The sequence below is a fragment of the Filicampus tigris genome, chromosome 1 (assembly GCF_054856515.1).
Source record: "Filicampus tigris isolate MCC_2025a chromosome 1, RoL_Ftig_1.0, whole genome shotgun sequence".
NCBI lineage: Eukaryota > Metazoa > Chordata > Actinopteri > Syngnathiformes > Syngnathidae > Filicampus > Filicampus tigris.
In genome coordinates, this window is record NC_141217.1 from 4,827,501 (window position 1) to 4,847,472 (window position 19,972).

Below are 19,972 nucleotides of genomic sequence, written 5' to 3' on the forward strand. Positions count from 1 at the left end.
TCCACGGACCTTTCCCCATCAGTGATTTTAACAGGAAAGTCAGAGTGTTCCCAAACAGGAGACCGCAGTGTACGGAAGGACCTTCGAGCTCTGGCTTGTTTGCGTATGCCATAATGATGCCATTTATCCATGCATTTATGATTTATCACGGCTTCTGGCGTACTGGCTCCTCTTTTGTGCCGCCACCCTCCTCTCCAGCGTGCAACAGTCAATAGCGCCCGTGCATAAGATCGCATTAATAATAAAAACTGATCAGAAAGGGTACGCAAGGTGGACCGAACCAAACATGCCATACCGAAACGTATCAATACACATATATACACAGGGAGTCCTCATTTTACGAACAAGTTCCGTTCATACACTGGCAATGGAACACGAATCTCCGCATATGTCAGATTTCACCGTTAAAGTTGACATTTATGTCAAAATACTTTGTATAAAAAAAAAAAGAAAATATATTAAAATAAAAAGCATAAGATGCTGTACTTAGCATTGCTGCTGAGAAGTGGATGGAGAAAGAGGAGAGGAGGGCAAAAGAGGGAAAGATACTGCCGGCGCGCAAACAGACACGATCGAGAGGGACTGCACATTCATGTGTATTTGTGCTGGGTTTCGCACTTCCACAGACACGCACTTCCTGTACTACAAAGACCAGTATTCCTTGCGATTGTGCATGCGCAATGTGTCAATCGTGTCTGTGCGCACCGGCAGTCACTTAGCCTTTTTTGCCCTCCTCTCTTCCTTCTCCATCCACCTCTCAGCAGTAATGCATGCAAGTACAGCATCTTATGCTTTTTACTTTAATGTATTTTCGTTTTTATACAAAGTATTTTGACGTACCAAAATAATTGTGATTAATATTTTTGTCATAATCGAGCAGCCCTACAAAAATCCACAAAAAAGGCCAAAAACGAAGATAGGCTAATGGCGGGAATGAAGATCCTGTTCGACATCATGACTCGCATAAACTATGTGACATGGATTGAATCAATGACAGTGCAGTGAGTTCAAAGAGAGTCCAGACTGTTTTCTACGGCTTTGCCTGCACCACCCTCATTCACTCTGTGTGCGAAAGGATGAAGAGGCGGTTCATATGTTTTCAGAAACCAAGTGATGACAAACATGGATATTGAATGTAAATGAACATTTTCAGTCGTTGTTTGACAGTGAACAACAACAACAACTTCATGAATTAGTCTGATTCAAGAAAACTGTGTGGCTGAATTTGCTTTTGCATTACGCAAATTTCCAAATAAAATATGATGAAGACATTATGAGCTTAATGGAAAGTTGTAGTGTCATGTCATGCCGTGCTATATATGCTTAAAAGCTGAGAGGAAGGTATATAGACTTATAGCTTGTGTTAAAATGATGTGACAATTGACAAATCAAGTCCTCGCTGCAAAAAATGAAAGCACTTCAAAGAAATGAGCTTTTACCCTATAGAGCACCAGGTATCTGCGCTGGCCTCAGATTTATCGATGGATTGCCGATAGGAGATGAAGGCATCCTGGACCTTTCCAATACTAGAGTAGCACCTGCAGGAGACACCGACTTTCAGGGATGTGCAGCTAACCAGGGAATTTAGAGAGAGCAGCTTTCCACCAAGGTTTAAACATTTGCCACTTGCATCTATCATTGAGCACATGAAATGCTGCAACAAAGCAAATTTTTTTTTTCCCCATTGAGTTCTAATAAAATGCAAGATGTGATTTTTATTTTATGTCAACATTTTATATGACATTCTTAACATGTAACTAAAAAAAACTTTTTTTTTTTTTTTTAATCAGTGCAAAATTCCAGGTAATCCAGTCCAATAAAAAAAATTAAAGCCATAAAAAAATAACTTTCTTGGTGGAGGTAATACAACAGTTAGGCAACATGCATTTACTTCTGAATGAGTGTGTTACATTAAGTGTAACGCGAGGGTACACCCCCCTTACCTGCCCAGGAAGTACCATGACTGTCCAGAGTTGGGATCTGCCTCCAAAGATTTCTGCAGACACTGGATAGCATAACTGTCCCTACTGGCTTTGTCCCCAAGCTGCTCCACTGTGTGATGCATCCAGCCTGGAGTGACAAACGCACCCAACAGGGAATCAGTCACTGTATACCTCAGATTGTAATGGTGCACGTTGAGGGGCCTCTTACCAAGCTGTTGGAGGGTAGTGGCTTTCACCTGTGCAGGAAGAGCCTCTGTCTGCAGGAGGCTTTCGTAGGCCTCCTTGGCAGCCCGATGTCTCTTCTGGATGGGAGGAGCAGCGGAGAAGTCTTGAGAAGAAACATTAACCTGGACACCCCTGTCCCCACATGTTCACCCCTGTATGCCACTAGCATGTACCATCAAGCTGATACTTTCATAGCAGACGCTTGTTCTGACACAGCGCAAGGTGTCTTAGTGACACTTCTCAAGAGCCAGTGAAAGTGACATTACCTCTCTACAGAGAGACACCATCAGCATATAAAAGAGGGGGAGACAGACTCTCGTTTCCGTGGCAACCCCGTCGATCGGCTCTGAATAATTTCCTATCCCCCTCGCCCTTGCCACCCACTCATGCACCCTCATCCCCCTTTTCATTTGTCAGCACTTGGCTGAAAGACCGGAAAATAAGCGTTTCTGTGACTTCACTGGGTAACTTACTACCATAAAAAAAACCACATATATTTTCTATCTGGTAACACTGCATCAAAATGTGGCAGCTCTTCACTTGAACTGAAAATAACTGCCAACAAAACAATAATTGTGTCCTTAGGAGAGGACCATAACGAAAGAAAAACACTTACCTGAATCTCATATAAATGAGCAATGTGGAACTGAACTGCAAGAGGAAAGAAAATAAAGTTAGGTTATTCAACACTCCAGAGCATTTACGTCGTCATTGTCCCCTTGCTCCTTGGCCTAGCATACTTGGCAAAGTTGTGCTCCAGGGTGAGTTAAATGGAAGCCCAAGGTCGACTGTCCACAATCTAACTGAGCAGAAGGGAGGCGACCAACGCGGCAGCACCTTCTTGTGTGCGGAACGCCGCAGTGTCTGATCTAAACTGCCTGAGTGACTCTCAGCAGATAGAGCGAGGGAGAGGAGAGAGAGAGGGGGGGAAGAAGGATGGGGGCTGCCCTTGTCGTGTGTGTGTGCGTGTGTGTGTGTGAGAGAAGACGAATGACACACACAAGCCCACTTAGTCACACACGCAGTGAGAGGATGGGCAAAAATGGAGACGACTGTCTCCAAGACAGCACATAGCAGGTAGGGGAAATGAGGAAGCTTAAGTATGTCTACAAATATTCTACCCGGGTCAGAGAACATAATTCTGTGGAGCATGTGCGTGCTTGTGTGTGTGCGTGCAGCATTTATAAATGTTTAGCAGTATATTCTTTAATCATTTTAGTTAGGTCAACGTGTTACCCATGGTCCAGTATTTTCTGGCCATAACACCTTAAGGTGCTCTGTGCCAGTATGAACATTTCGAGTAAACAGATAATGAGGGTTGAACTTACTTTCAGCTTTGGACAAAGTGCAGGGATTGGAGTCAATCAAAGCTAGCTGAAAATGCTGCAAGAGAACATCAGACAGAAGTCAGGAAAGGCACTTCAGTTGCTCTCACTTGTTCACAGTCACTTTGCAAATTCAGGGGTGGGCCTACCTTTAAGCTTGACTCGTAGTCTGTGTTGACCTTGAACATGAGACCCAGTCGAAGGTGGATCTCCTTGGCTCGGGAAAATCCTGGATCAATGTACAACACTTCCTGGAATGCTTTGATCGCCCTGGTGTAGGCAAGAGAGGTGGAAAAAAGCAAGACAGTTTCAACGAGATGGCAGAGAACTTCAACAATAAGAACGTGGCAGCTGAGGTCAGAGTTGAATCTTCCTGACAGAGAAGACAGACATCTTACCACAGTACAGCATAAGGAGTTTGCAAGTGGGTAGGATTATAGAAAAACTTTGAATGGACAAAACGTAGCCGAAGTTTCAACATTTAACACAAGAAGTAGCTGCCACCAGAGTTGAGCATTCCGCCTAGCCGACGGACTGGTCTGTCTATGCGTCTCGACGGCAGTGCAGACGGAAGCGGGTTTAAAATAATGGACGGACAGACCGATAGGTGATTACTATTTGGTCCGGCCGGTAAAATACCCAGCTCTGTGTCACTAACAAATCTTTTTACAATCGATTATTCAGGGTTTGCACTCCCGGTTAACCACGTCGCCAATGACAATACAATACAATTTTATTTATATAGTGCATTTCATAACAGCTAGAGCTGTAACAAAGCACTTTGCAAACAGTAGAAAAAAAAAACAATAAAAGGCTTTGATACACATATTAATAAATATAGATATAAATAATATGAAATATAAATGAAGCCAATAAATTAACACAAAACATTATACACAATTGATACCGGAAAAGAGCCAAAAATTTCAGGTCTGATCAAAAGCCAGACAAAAGAAATGTGTCTTCAACCGGGTTTTAAAAATGGGCAGAGAGGGGGCTTGCCTAACAGCCAATGGGAGGTCGTTCCAGAGGGAAGGACCAGCAACAGAAAAGGCTCGGTCCCCTCTCAGGCTCCGCTTGGTCCTCGGCACCTCGAGCAGCGCCTGGTCCGCAGACCTGAGGCTGCGGGAAGTTGCATAGGAGTGGAGGAGCTCAGAGAGGTACGCCGGGGCGAGGCCATTTAATGATTTAAAGACAAATAGGAGAATCTTAAATTGAACCCTGAAATGCACTGGGAGCCAGTGAAGGGAGGACAGAATTGGTGGTATGTGCTCGATCTTCCGAGCTCCAGTTAGCAGGCGGGCAGCAGCATTTTGGACCAACTGGCTTACTCCAAAATAAAGTGCATTGCAGTAATTTAGCAGAGATGTAACGAAGGCATGGATGACTGTTTCTAAGTGCTGATGGGAAAGGAGGGGCTTTACCTTGGCTAGCTGTCTAAGGTGAAAGAACCTTGACTTTACAACAGTGCTGATTTGCTGGTCCAATTTAAGATCACGGTCCATTATAAAACCCACGTTTGAGACTTGGCTTTAGATATGAAGCCAGGGGGGGCCCAACTCAACAGAGTGGGATGGAGATGAGCCAAGTTGAAATGGGGAGTGGCGTGATAAATATTTCCCATATTCGCCACTCCAGCAAAGGGCCAATTGGTCCATCAAAATTGCTCCGGCAAAACTTGCATCAAAAGGCATGGTTCCAAAGTACAAATGTTCGTATGCAAATAATCAAAGCTGGGCACTGTCTAAAAGTTCCAGTCTGCCGACCCACGTGGTCCCAGTCGGTCCGAGTCAGCCAAATGGCGTTAAAAACCGGTACCACGTCACACGCAGGTGCCACACTCCTGACACGCAGCCAAATAAAGAAAAATAAAAAGGAAAACAGTGTTCTATACCTTTCTGTCCCACAGACGCAACGACATGTGCCCCATATTGTTTTTATTTAACTGATCACCACGTGGTGCGCGTGTTGTTTTTATTTGATTTTTTATTTTATTTCTTTTTTGCGGCGTCTGCTTGTGTGACGCCTGTGTGTGACGTGTAAATTTAAGTTCTCGATGCCGAATGGATGTCACTGACGAGGGACGGCCTGGGACCACGTGGGTCGGCTGAATATGAAGACGGGAACTTAGTGACGATTAGACGATGCCCAGCTCTGCAAATAATCCCACAATTTTCTTCGCGGTCAGTTACACATATGATTGGTGAAAGTATTAACACAACAGTGCTTGCCAACAAAATAAAAAATAAATACCACTTGTCAATACGATGACGCAATATTTAGATATGCCGGGTGTACCGGCAACGGCTCCAAACCATCTCACGCAAGACGAAGCTACGGATTTACAACTCAGCCATACACTCCATCCTGCTTTATGGTTCAGAAACATTGCCCATGAATGACACTCTGGCTGCAAGAATCGTAGGCTTTGATAGCAGGGCTCTTAGAACCATTGAGAACATCAGGTGGCCGCAACGAGACTTCAATGAAGTGCTTGGAGCCCGTACAGCTAAGCCCCGAGCATCTTCCTTGGTTGCACAACGCCACACCCTCTGGCTCGGCCATGTCTTTCGTCTGCCCCAAGAACATCCAACACGAGCCATTCCCCAGTCACCCAAAACAACTTTGAGTTCCCCCATCCCGTGTCGAAAAAACAAAAAAGTGTAAAGTGCGTTTAAAAGAAGGATAATCAAACACTTTCACAAGAGGGAAGTCGCCCAGTGTTGCCGAGGGACGATTTTCCAAAACACAAATATACTGAAGACCACAAGTATGTGTTTTCTACCCAGTTTAATTTTATTTCATGCATTTTCTTCACACATTTTCCCCATATAAACGGAGCCCTAATGTACATATAATCCCATAATGCACACTGATTGACATATTTGTGGTAGTACAGTAGATGCTGAAAGGCATAATGCAGTTGTATGTAATTGTCTTGGCAAACGATACACAAGATCAAAGCGTTCACCAAAACAAGAGAGCCTCTATTCAAAATGTGACTTTGGCGCTATTTTAAACGCTGTCACACTTCCGTGGCACTAGTGAAAGTTTAATCGGAATCGCAGACTGCAGCCTGTTTAAAATTAGAGGAGGACCGGCCTATAGACGGGTACTATTTTTTTTTTTTTTTACCGCCGAGAAAAAAGGCGAATGACGGACGACCAAGGGTACCCTTGCTGCTGAAGGATGACGAATGACGGACGCTCGATTTGTAGTAAAATGATCAGCTTTGATGTGGGCTTCAAAACTATGATTTGGCATCTGAACTACAGTGCAATGAATTTGACAACCCTGAGCTAGAGGGTGAGGGCCTTGCTTAAAAGGCACCTTGACAGTAGTCAAGGAGCAAATTAGCATCTCCAACAAGTAGTTGTCTTTTGTTTGTTTTTTTAAAAATATTTTTTTTGTTTTGTTTTGTCCACCGGAGGACTCGAACTGTATCACTCCAGTTGCACTATTTAACACATTTTTTTAGGGCACGGGACACCATTTGAAACGTCTCAGTAATTTTGATGTGTTGACTTGGAGAACCCCTTGGAATTTTGTCCTGTACAAGCTCAATGACGAATACTTTTAACGAAAACTTGTCAGCCATTTGGAGAGGGCGTGACCTGTTATACTGTTTAAATGTCTTATTTGAAGGCGATTTTGACCAAATTTTCTATTGGCGATACTACACAAAATCATTCCCCAAAAAGGGCCATTATTTCAGACACAAAAAAACAGAGCGCATCATCCGATTTTCAAAATTCTTGTTGCGTTGAACTCAAGTTGAAGAGGCCGTTCCAACCAGATGCAATACTTCGACAAACTGTCATTTTTGGGAAATCTTGCCATGTTGCTAATAGATGAGCTACTGCTGCCCTGTATATGTACAGTGTGGCCAATATTATCACCTGCCTAAATACATGTGGTTCTGTATTAAACAGGCACGGCATAAAAGATAACAATCAAAATTACTCACCACTGAAAGGCGTTGTAGTGGAAGTAGACCATTCCCAGACCATACAGAAAGGCAGCATTCTGTGTGTGATCAGAAGACTTTTATTCAGATGAGTAAAACAGAATGAAGCCCATCATCATCATCATATAGTCTAGCCAAGGGGTCGGCAACCTTTAACAGTCAAAGAGCCATTTCGCCCCGGTTTTCACGGAAAAGAAAGCATTGGGAGCCGCAAACACTTTTTGACATTAACCCCCCAAAAACGCCAGCTTGTTTGAGTTCCCATGCACCGCTTCGTTCAAGTTGTATAATGACTTATATTGCTATCGCACACTCACGTCCACATAACACAACCTACAAAATACATTCAATTGGTAATTTGATGCTTGAATTGATTAAAAAAGTACAAAAACCAAACCGGTAACATCCGAATACTTCAGAGTCCGCGCTCATGTGAAGACCCCATCGTGCCCCCAGCCTTTGAAAATTTACATCAGCAAACACACTTGCCCAATACAATACATCTTCATTTTGGCTACAAAGCCTTCACAAAACGCCTTCTTTCAGGTTTAAAGCCATGAGTGATGCAGTAAATAAAACAATGATACAACTATCCGTGTCTAAAGTGCATATTAAAATGAAACGGAGACTAACCTTACGACACACGTGATTGGGGTCATTTTGCATCGAAGCATCTCATTGATCCATATTAAACAATCCAATGTAATCCTTACTATTTTTGCTCAATATTGCCGAAAAGAAAAAAAGGCAGCATTCAGCAGACGGAAGACACGTCATTGTGTCGCACACACCCCTGGCAGCGAAATCATGCTTTGAGTATTTGCTATTTAAATTGGTTAGAATTACATATAAATTACAGACGAAGTAGAGACGGACCATTAGAATCGATTTGTGGTGAAAAATAAATAGAATTAAAAAATGAATTTCACCATATTTGGACTTACGAGATTTTCGTGACTACAAATATTTATAATTCATATTTCGAGGTCACAAACTTACAATTTACAACAACTACGATTGAACAAACGAACAAACTATAAAATACTTTATTCAGATATTGTGCAGTTTTGGTGTTGCTGGGCTTTCGGAGCACGCCGGCTGCCTGCTAACGTGTCATGACAGTGCTGTCAAACGTCTCTGAAGAAGGCGAATGCTGATCAGCAAAATTGCACAATGTCTGAAGAGAGAAGTTAAAAACGTTGACTTTTAATAAGACAGGATGCATGTTTTTGAGACAAATAACATGCACTTAAATAAGTCAGTATAATTAATTTTCCCAAGCAACAAAGCCGCAACATAATGATGAAAGAGCCGCATGCGGCTCCCGAGCCGCGGGTTGCCGACCACTGGTCCAGTCCAACTTTAATGATGTACACAATGTGAAAATGATTGTGGTTGCTTACCTTCCAGTAGTCTGACTGTAAACTGTAGTACCTCTGGTATGCCGATAATGCTGTAAATGGGAGAAAAAGAGGGAGGACCACAGTTACTGAGAGGCCAGATTACTTAAAAGCGCATGTAGGAAAGCATAGCATAGGAAGCGGCAGATTTGAAATGAGCCTACGGTATGAAAGGGGGGTCCTCAGTACAGACTCACCTTTTGGGTAAGCCTCCAAGAGGAGGTTGAAGTGGCCTAGCTGGCAAAACACCTCAGGCTCTACTTTTCCCTCCGCCTTGAGGATGAGTGAATCATAGCAGCGGACAGCCTGGGGGGAACATATACACACGCGTCATGCACTTTACTCGGGCTTTAGAGATTAAACAATGTCTCCAATATTCAAAGAGAAATTAGGGACATAGACTGAACCACAGAGTGTAATGTCATGCTGAACTGCTTCCAGGCCATGAATAAATTCCCATTACCGTATTTTACAGACAATAAGCCGCTACTTTTTTCCTAGGTTTTGAACCATGCATATTATAGTCCAGTGCTGCTATTCAGTGGATTTTTCTTCCACCTGTAGTGGCGGTTTGACTGGAATTACAATACAATACAATTGCCATTAACAGGATGTGACTGCAGGTGGAGGAGTTCAAGATTCGAGGGTGCTAAGCACTAGGTTATGAATTACGTGACAAACTAGAGTGGCAGCTGCATGTTAAAGGCCGTGTATTTGTCGATTCAAAAACATGCTTGAATGCGAGAAATTGGCGGGGCTTTACATGGATAAATTAGACAGTGAAGCCGGAGACTGATACCTTGCAAAAATAGACATTATGAAATGGTTTGGATCCGGATACAGATACAGAATTCCCAATACTGAGTGGAGCTACGAACCGGACCTACTTCCTCCTTTGTGTGCGCTGGATATTTTTGTGTACCTTGTGTGTAGTGTGAGTGCCTACACTTCTGAGCAATTTGAACATTATAAATCTTTAGCCTCTTATGTGCAATTTAGAAACGTGGGGGGGTGGGGGGTGAAGGACCTGCAGATGATGAAGGCGGGTAACAATAACGACACCGTCATTTGGACTAAGTTACGTGCTGTGTGTTGTGCTTGTGAACCGTCCACTTAAGCTACACAAACGAACGTACTTTTTAACAGTGTATGTGATCGCTGATCATTTGTTCTTTCCTTTTACCTCACTCACTGAGCGCATGCACTTATGTGACTTAAAAAAAGAAAGCAAGAGTTTTCTAAACTTTAGTTTTAACTTACAGCTAGGGCTGAACGATTTATCATTTTGGGACCGAAATCGCGATCTCAGACAACGTGATTTCAAGATCGCCAAAGATGCGGTTTCTTTAAAGGGCATTTATCCCCCACGCTCACCATTAGTGGCATGCTACTGTGGGCAGGTCCAGCACCGAACTGGTTAAAAAAAAAAAGCGTTGTCTTACTACACGCTGTCGCCCGTACTCCCGGAAGTCATTTCGTTTGCGGCTGCTTAAATGCTAGGCGCTAAGCTAGCTTGCCCTGTAGCAGCACGGTATTTATTTATACAATATGTAAGTCAGTGCAAAGCAGCAACGAGCTGTGCATCATCTCCTTCGTTGTGACAAATATACGTTCCCACTAACAAGTAGCGTTTTCACCGCGAAGGCGAATGAGGGGTCGCTATGTGTGCTAATCGCTAAAGTGAAATGCAGAGTTGTGAAAGGCGAAATAAGTGCTTAGGTGTACAGTAAACTTTTTACTAAAGCCTGACTAGAACCGCGTAAGGGTGGAGATCCAGCAGTTACGAACAGAAATGTTGTATTAAAATCAGCACATGCGCATCAAGACAAAAAATAAGGCGAGGGCTACATTAACAATTTAGCACACGCTCTAACACCAGCCGGAACTCGCCAACGGCATAATTAACCCAATCACAAATATTCTCGCTGTGATTTTTACACTCACCATTACTGTTAGGACCAAAAAATTCAAATAAGTGTTTCAAGCCATAGCGCTAAGCCCTCAGTCTCTGTTTGCAGCAGTTAAGTCTCTAGCAAAAATATAGGAAAAATATTGACTTATGTACAAAGAACATGTACATTAGCACAAAACGTAAAACATTTTGGGGTTAAAAAGTGATTTTTATACACACACAATTGCACATTAATGCATAATTATACTTGACAGCAAGTGGTACAGTAATACTTGAACCATTTTGAAAAACTTGAAAAGGGGCTGCCTCCCTCACAAAACCTCTTTAGTGTCCTTGCATTATTAGGGTAATAGCTTTTAATGTTTTTGATGGTATAATGGCATTTTGTGTCATGTTTGTAAATGTTACTGTACATTGTGACTATTGCACTGAAGCTTGATTTCAAGAAAATCGCAAATTAAATCGAAATCGCAATATCAGTCAGAAAAATCGCAGTACAATTTTTTCCTAAAATCATTCAGCCCTACTTACCGCTATGAAAATGTACGGCGCATACTCTCACCCAAGACGGAAGGTTGTTTATGGTGAATAGTTTTGATCTTACAGCTGATAAAGCCATCCGACTTTGTTTTGACATGTTCAAATCAAAATGAGGGTTCCCTTGGTTTTCCGCCAAGCAGGAAACCTATAAAAACTCAGTCCGTTGTTAAATTTTCTTCCTTGGGATCATGGGTGGCAATGCTGCACCCCCTAACACAGCAACGGTTCACCATGTTTATAAATCCAGTGAGAAACACAGCGAGTTCATCTTGCGTGTAACAGCAGTAGTCACGTCGCCTCCAGTGCGCTCCCAATATACTACCCCGGTAGCAACGTGAGCGATGACGCAACGCGGACGGACCCTATTTTTCAACATTGATAGGTGTGGCTTATACAAAGGTAAGGCTTATATGTTTTTTCTTCCATTACTTAAAAAAAATAGAGTGGGTGCGACTTATATAAAGATGCATGTTATAGTCCAGAAAATGCGGTATTTTTACTTCAGCCATACACCATAATATATTCTGTATTCTTGGCAGCCACATATAAAACTCCCAGGACTCTCTGCCTCTGGTGTACAATGCATAGCATAATCATTTAGTGAAGAAGGCTTGAAAAAGCCACATTTAATGCTTGCTGGTGAAACATCAATGTGATCTGGTGTAAAGGCTGACATTTTATCGGGAATCCCGCAGGATTCCCACGGAATGGAAGTCAACGTTACTATTCATCACGGGATTGGGACAGTAAACGTTAAAAAATTCACGGGAGCAGGATTATCCAGTAGGTAAGGCCTGTCACGATAATTAATATATGGACTTATTGCTCGATGTGAAAAAAATGGACATGATAGTTTTTTTGGGACTTGATAAGTGGTCATTTACATGTAGGGCTGCCACAAACGATTATTTTGGTAGTCGACTAATCACTAACACGAGTCACGATTAGTTGACTAATCGGATAATATATAAATCGCAGCAAGCTGCTGCTCTCATCGTAACCATCAATCGCTTACAGCTTGAATTCTTTATATACAAGTAGGGGTGGGCGATATGACGATATTAGATCGTTAAGGTCATAAAGCCGACAGATCGTTTGATCGTCTACATGGCACATTCTAAACAGTTTAGCTCTATGGCGGCGCAAAGCCTCTGACGCGTATACCCGACCAACCAATCACAGCACGCACAGTGCACAGTACGTGACACTCCCCGCTAGTGCTGGGCAATATGACCTCAAATCAATATCACGATAAATTGGGAAGTTTTACCTCGATAATGATAAAATCGCGATCAATCGCAGACCACAGTATATTTATGCCAGCTGAAAATAACTGCAGGAAATGGAAATAAACTGCTTTTTTGTTGATTTATTGACCAACTGGCACACTTTACTTTCAATGAAATATAAAAGTATGAAAATCTCTTGTAACCATTCATGTATAAACATTCATAATAGCTTGCATGACTTGAACAATGTCACACGGCGGTAACGTCTTTGTGGTGGCAATGTCTTTTGGAAACAAATATAAATATTGCCATGTGCAAACGAGGTAGTGTGGCTTGTTAACAAAATGATAAAACTTAAAAAAATAATTAAATTAATAACTGCAAATATCTACTGTCAAATGAAAGGTGGACAGTGTTTTACATCTTTTTAACAAACATGTTAAATAGTACCATGACCCATGTGCAAAAATGACAGCGTAACACTGATGATTAAAAGCAAGAGGGGCTTAACTTGTCCGTTGTGATGGTGACAAGGTTCTCTTATTTGAGGTCCCATGCAGAGAGCATCAGCGGGCAAATATGCTGTCTTGATCACCCTGGTGCGCAGTTGCCACTTGTCGCCTAATGCACAGTCAGGCTCATACCGGGCTCCATGGTGCGACTTGACCACAGGTCGAATGTGGCTGCAAAATGCTTGACAAGTCTAAGCTCGGCAGTAACCGTCTCCCTCTCAGTGTTGTATATATTGGGAAGCGTGGTTGGCAAAAAATACTTTCGCGATGGTATTGTGTATTTGTCGGCTACTTTCATGAGGCGTTTAAACCCCGTGCGCTCCACCGGAGCCATATCCTTCGCTTTGGTAGACGTTCTCTCGTATAGTGTCGCCCGCACGTCTTCAAACTCAACAGCATGTACTCTAGGTGGTGAAAAAGGTTGGACGTGTTTGCTCAACATAATCTTTTTGGAACCCAAAATACTTCCAAACGAAAGGTGTCGAATTTCTTTTCGCGACGAGCACAACAGGATCAACTCTACTACCGTTACTTCGTCTTCAGCTGTGTCAGCCGCTTCTTCATTTCAACCATCAGCCATTTCCTCATCGTCTATTTCTCTCCCTTGTTCAGACTGGATGGGTGGTGTCACGTGACTACACACGCTGTACTCTGCCTTAAAGGGGAATGAACATAGACTACCAGCAAAAAGCGCAAACCAGTTATTTGCTAAGTTTGCAGAGACTCGGTTCGGACGTCAGCGCCGACATCCAAAGCAAACGGACACATGATAGCCAGAGGCAGCTCCAAGCTAACGCAACCCACGGTAACAAAGTTAAATACAAGAGCACTCCATATGAAAAACAAGCGAGCAGTAACTGGGGCAGTGACTTATTACCTTGCTGAAGACATGATTCCCATTAAAACAATGGAAAACGAGGGCTTTAAAAGACTCTTCAAAGCACATTTTGATAAAAATTGTCACTATTCAAATTAAAACCTGTTCAGAAAGCTTAGCTGACTTAAAATGTCATTTTTTTTCTTTTAGAGTTTAATACACATTTTAAATATGTTTTATATGTTCAACATGATGAAAATGGTCAGAAATGTACAAATTAGACTTAAAAAACGAATCAGGATAAAATCGGGATCGTGATTGTATTTTTAAAAAATTGTGATATGATATTTTGGCCAGATCGCCCACCCCTATATACAAGCTAATCGTAATGACAATTAAGATGATACATTCAACTTTTATTAAACTCAACTCATTAAAAGGGAAGTCTACCCAAAGACATTTTTTTCTAAAATATGTTCCCACCAGGCCCACTAGTTGAAACATGGCATTCTGATTAATTTTGCATTTGTGGAATATAAGTTAAGCAGCAAAATCCACTTGTTTTTACCCATCTGTGGGGGCGGCCATTTTGTCTTCTGAATCTGAGCAGTGATTGGTCGTAGTGAGCAGTTGTGATGTCATTCTCAGTCGACAATAGACAAAATGGCCACCCCCACAGATGGCTAAAAACGAGTGCATTAACTCTTATTGCACAAACGCAATATTGATCAGAATGTCCTATTTCAACTAGTGGGCTTGCATAGAACATATTCTTCAAAGAAAAAAGGTTTGCGTTGCCTTCCTCTTTAAGGACGGGAGCACAAAACCACGTTTCTACCACTAAAGCCGGGAGCACTGATGCGTGTTTCTCCCTTTAAAGCCGGAGATCGTATACGTCATTTTCTTTTTTCAATCCAATTCTCAGTCTCTTAGCCAATGAAATGCATCAGAATATACATGTGGCGGTGTCGTGAATTGTCGGAGCATATCCGAGGAGTAATGGCGGAGCCGTCAATCGCAGGAGCTCTGCTATAAGTCACGGCAGTGATACAGAGCAGTGTTTTTCAAACTGGTGTGCCGCGAGACATTGTCAGGTGTGCCGTGGGAAATTATCTAATTTGTGTTCCAGTGCGGTCTAGCCCCTGGCAGCGTAATCATGTCTTTACTACATTGTAGTACTCTTCCATACCAGCGGGTGGCGGCAGCAGCAGCAGCAGGTAGCTAATTGTCTTTGTTTAGAGACAAGCGAATTAGTGACGCATGTTTTCCCAAACAGGCCCATGTTTCACAGAGTAAGTATCAATATGAAGCGTTATAAAATACTTTTTTCTTTGTGTTTATTTAATTCCTATACAAGACGTTATAATATAACGTCATTCTTCAATGTTAAAAAAATGCTTACATAAACAATATAACACTTTTTTATTGTTAAAATAAGCTTTTTTTTTTTTTACTATTTCTGTTGGTGGTGTGCTGCGGGATTTTTTCAATGAAATAAATGTGCCTTGACTCAAAAAAGTTTGAAAACCACTGATATAGACGACACGCTCGGAAATTTTAAAGCCGTGAAACCATCCAAATGTGATGTATGGTTAAGATATATGTTTGGAGACAATGTCGATTTCAACGCCTTTGTAAGAGAATACAGCATGGTAATTACCACTTGATTTTTTAAAATTAAAAATAGTGCTTCACTTGCATCTTCGACTGAAACCGTGAAGATTAATAAACTCGTGCCTGTGTGAAAGCCACATGTCTAAACTCTCAAATTCTTTTGGAATTATGTTTCCATCTGCTACAGGGGCTGAGATATTAATTATTTTGTTGGTGGCGAAAATATCAGGTTTTCAAGGGTGACTCCAAAAAACGACCGTAGGTTTTAGAGAGATGTCTCACGAGGGGCTTCGCCATCATTCCTGACATGTTTATAAATGAGGGAGCAACTTAAATTGATGGCAATACTTTGGCCTTAAAATCTTAAGCTGTAATTCTTTAGTGCATTTTAAAATGGAACCCAAACTATACATTATGCAGACTTGCATTACAGTGAAATGATCTATAAATACAAAAAGAAATCTATTTCACTCTTCTTGGGCAACTTTTTTTTTTTTAAACATAGAAATCAGAGGGCTAAATCGGGAAAATGCACTGTGCTAAAGAAAAATAAAATAAACACTTGTATTGCACATGAAATCCTTTTTTTTTTTTTTTTGAGACAGATTGAACCCACATTTGGGAGGTAGTTTCATTTCGTATTTGAAGAGGATGTGGCACAGTCTGAACAGCTCCAAATACACATATCAGATTTGACTGTCTGTGATGCGAGGGCTCCAAGATGTTTTAGTCTAGCGGGTCTAAACCCCCTTTAGACTTGACTGATACATAGGGGGCTGACAAAATAATTAAAAAATATATTTTAGCATATCAAATAAAATGCTGGCTGGGCTCAACTGGGACTACACATTTCTGATAGGACTATCGCCCCCGCTAGCCCCGGTGTAGCGCCATCCCTGCTGTGACGTCACTCTTCGAAAAACCTCCCAAAATGACCAAGCACTGACAGAAGTGGATTTTCGCCCATCAGTGTAATCATCACTAAACAGATCAAGTACCGACGGACCTCTCAGTTTGTCACTGACGGACGCCCATCTCGCTGACGACTGACGGAAACACGCCCTGCTTGACTCGTGTGTCTTTGTTATATGACACATATATTTGCTTGAGTAAACTGCATTGCTATTTATGTACAGTAGGTGGCGGTATGCAACAAAGAGAGAATCATCAGTTAAACAGGCAAGAACTACACTCCAAGGCTCGAAATAGACGGATTCGCATTGCTGTTTGCGATGTAATTTGTGTATACTGCCCCTCAAATGATGATGTTGAAACACAAAACTGAAAATAGGACAGCGTTTATAAGACAAAACGCAGAGCTGCCAAATGTTACAGAATCGCTGAGTGAACGCTAACTTGTTGTGACCAGCGTGCACGATCACGCTCTCTCTCACCCTCTTGCTCTGTGTGTGTGTGTGTGACTCGAGAGATGGACAGTGAACACACACTTCGTTCTGTCTTGACGTAAATGCATCGTGACGTCGTCGTACTCATTTATGTGCTTGCAAACGGTGGCGAACCACCAGGGCTTGGCTGAGAAGAGAGAACTGTTTTCAAACTATTTTTTTTAAACGGGTTTTCAATAAAAGTGTTGTGATAAATACATGAATGAACTTCTTCTTGATAAATCTTGTTGTTTCCATCAATCTGTGTCACACTGCTTTAAAACGTCTATTCTGATGAACGGATTGGACATTGGAGAATTCAAACAAGTCTACAAATCTTCATTCATCCTACATGTCTCAAGTATCCATGTAAAGCCTGTGAGTTAACCACTTTGTCCCAAATGATTTTTAATATTGTTTTTCACCATCTAAATGGTGTGAATTTGAGAAAATTGTTCAATGTCCTGAGGTAAATAAGTCATTATACTGCTTATGGATAGAGAGAATGCCAAGAGTGTGCTATAATCAGAGCAAAGTGTGGCTATTGTGATGAAACTAGAATATAAAACATGTTTTCAGTTATTTCACCTTTTTTGTGAGGTACATAACTCCATTCATTCATAGTTTGGATGCGTTCGGTGAAAATTTACAATGTAAATAGTCATGAAAATAAAATGTATTGAATGAGGTGTGTCCAAACTTTTGGCCTGTACTGTATAAAGCCTATTGAGCAACCACTTTTTTTTTTTTTAATTGCAGGCTTTGCGATTTGAAAATTGCTGAGGCTGCAAGGATGTTGGAAGAATTTGATATAGATATATCTATATTTGATATAGAGGTTGAATGTTGCGCTATTTTACATGAACCTAAAGGTATGACATTTTTATTATGCAATGAAAGATTTGTTTTTCATGCAGCAAAACAAGTAGGATCAATGTATTCTTAGCTAGACCAGCACAAAAAAATAACCATTCGCCACTCACCCCACACTTTTATGGAGAGAGATTTGACTCGATAATAATCACACAAATACATGGGCTGTTTTCACATTTTTCAGATCTACAAAATATATTTGTGATTTTCAAATGTGTTTTTCAGACCCACAACTATATGCACGATTTCCGCATGTTTTTTTAAATGTGTGAGCATTTATCACGACCCATCATTTGTAAATACTTAATTCTGCTTGTGAAGTGTTGGATGTGCATTTGTCAGCGGGCAAATGCATTTATTTTTGGGACAAATGTTACACAATTTAAAGATATTCACACACACAACTTGTTTTGTCTTGACATGGAAGACATTCTTCTGCTGCTACATCGCTTGCGTTAAATAAACACATAATAGAAGATCAGATAAAGGCTTGTTTTCTGTTTTACGTTTTCACAATTTATAAATGAAAAACAGGCGATAGCTTGCTCCTGCTCCCATTCAATGGAGACAGCAACACTGCCTCCTAGCGGACGGAGGGGGGATGGCCTTTCAACACGTGAATGTTAGAATGGCTGTGTGTGTGAATATCTTGAAACTGTGTGACGTTTGTCTCCAAAATAAATGCATGTGTAGTGTTGCACGGGATAACGGTACCAGTACCGTGATTTTTCGGCATAAAAAACGGCTCGATACCATTTTTTTTAAATACCGGTATTTAAAAACAAACAAAAAAACACGCATCTTACCAACTCTGTCTTAAAGCAACACTGTGTCATCTGTCAGTTTTTGTTGATTATGGCGGCATCATGTGGACAAAAGCGGTAGTGTTTGGACGAAAGAACCACATTTACCATGAGCGCCAGCGCGTGTCGTGAAATCCTGAGCTCACGCTGACCTGCAAGTTGGGCTGAATTACAGTTCTATTTCCAGTGGCTGTGTGAAAGATGAATAGCGATGAGGTAATCAATCTAATTTTGTTCAAACAATTCTAGGGATGTCCCGATCAGGTTTTATGACACCGATCGATACCAATAATGCATGAGTGAGATCAGCCGATACCGATCACATGGAATACCTATACATTTATTTGTTTATGGTGACTGCTATCATGCAATATTATCTGAAAAAAAAAACCAGCCATATTATTGCCGTCATTTTGACAAAAATATATATATATTTTCAAAAGCATGAAGAAATACAAAACCGTTGCTGGCACAATACAACAATTACTCAGTCACAAAGATAACTGAATAACTTAAATTTACCAGCTTTTAGTAACAGTTTTTAAGTCTCAAAAGACTTAATTATGCAAAAAGTCAGGTGAGGTCAGCTCATGATAGAAGCGACACAGTTTTTTTTAACCAATCAAACAGGCAAACAAACCAAGAGGCAAACAGAAGACTACTTTTTCTGTATAACCTTTTGTTTATTAAATAATAAAGACCAAGTCGTTGTCCTGTCGTTTGCGTTCAAGACTCATCGTTACTCTGACCTCAAAGGTGTTTCGTTTTGTGGAATAACACCTACACCACCTAAACATTGCATGGTTCAGAATACAATAAAAGTGGAAAAAATAGTCACATGCAGGGTTCACTCGAATAAACTATTCAATGAGTTCCTAAATTGAAACGACTCAGTAACTTGGTTTCTTGTCTTGTGCATAGACAAACTATCTTGTGCATTTGTCAACGAGAGAAAAGTCACTGTTAATCTTTTTGTGAATTATAAAATGATGTAGTGGGTCTGTTGCCCTACAATGCGTCCCCCTGTAGCAATAATGCCACTTATACTGCGCTGTGACAGTAACGCATCAAGCATAACAAGTTGCAGCGTGCGTGCCATAAACCCCAAACTCAGTCGGCCATTTATTATCGGTCATAGCTTTCCGCATGTTCCGCGCATTATAGCTCAATACCACGTGTATTTTGTCTTTTGGAATACATATGCCTCCTTCGAACATTGCCATTAAAAGCAGTACGCGAGCGAAAAGCTCCCTTGTTCGACTCAACATCTACACAGGACTGACATCCGAGCTCCATTTAACACTTGTAAAACTTGAAACAGGATAATAGGCCTTCTTTTAGGAAACTTTCGATGCGACAATAGACTCTCTGGTGGAGCTACGTCTGTGAAGTATTTGCGTCCCGGTAGCACGTAGCTAGCTGCTGCT

General features: G+C 41.3%; 1 protein-coding gene across 2 annotated transcripts in view; it reads right to left on the reverse strand.

The window, feature by feature from the left end:
• LOC147152564 (lysine-specific demethylase 6A-like) overlaps nt 1-19,972 on the reverse strand; it is a 59,226-nt gene that overhangs the window by 28,285 nt on the left and 10,969 nt on the right. For both annotated transcript variants that reach the window (XM_086048522.1, XM_086048525.1), the window contains exons 3-11: nt 9,058-9,166; nt 8,864-8,913; nt 7,461-7,519; nt 3,643-3,763; nt 3,497-3,551; nt 2,785-2,819; nt 2,152-2,245; nt 1,944-2,070; nt 1,440-1,538 (exon numbers count right to left, since the gene is read on the reverse strand). In XM_086048522.1, the coding sequence (XP_085904648.1) occupies nt 1,440-1,538; nt 1,944-2,070; nt 2,152-2,245; nt 2,785-2,819; nt 3,497-3,551; nt 3,643-3,763; nt 7,461-7,519; nt 8,864-8,913; nt 9,058-9,166 (749 nt within the window). The remainder of the gene's footprint in view (nt 1-1,439; nt 1,539-1,943; nt 2,071-2,151; nt 2,246-2,784; nt 2,820-3,496; nt 3,552-3,642; nt 3,764-7,460; nt 7,520-8,863; nt 8,914-9,057; nt 9,167-19,972) is intronic.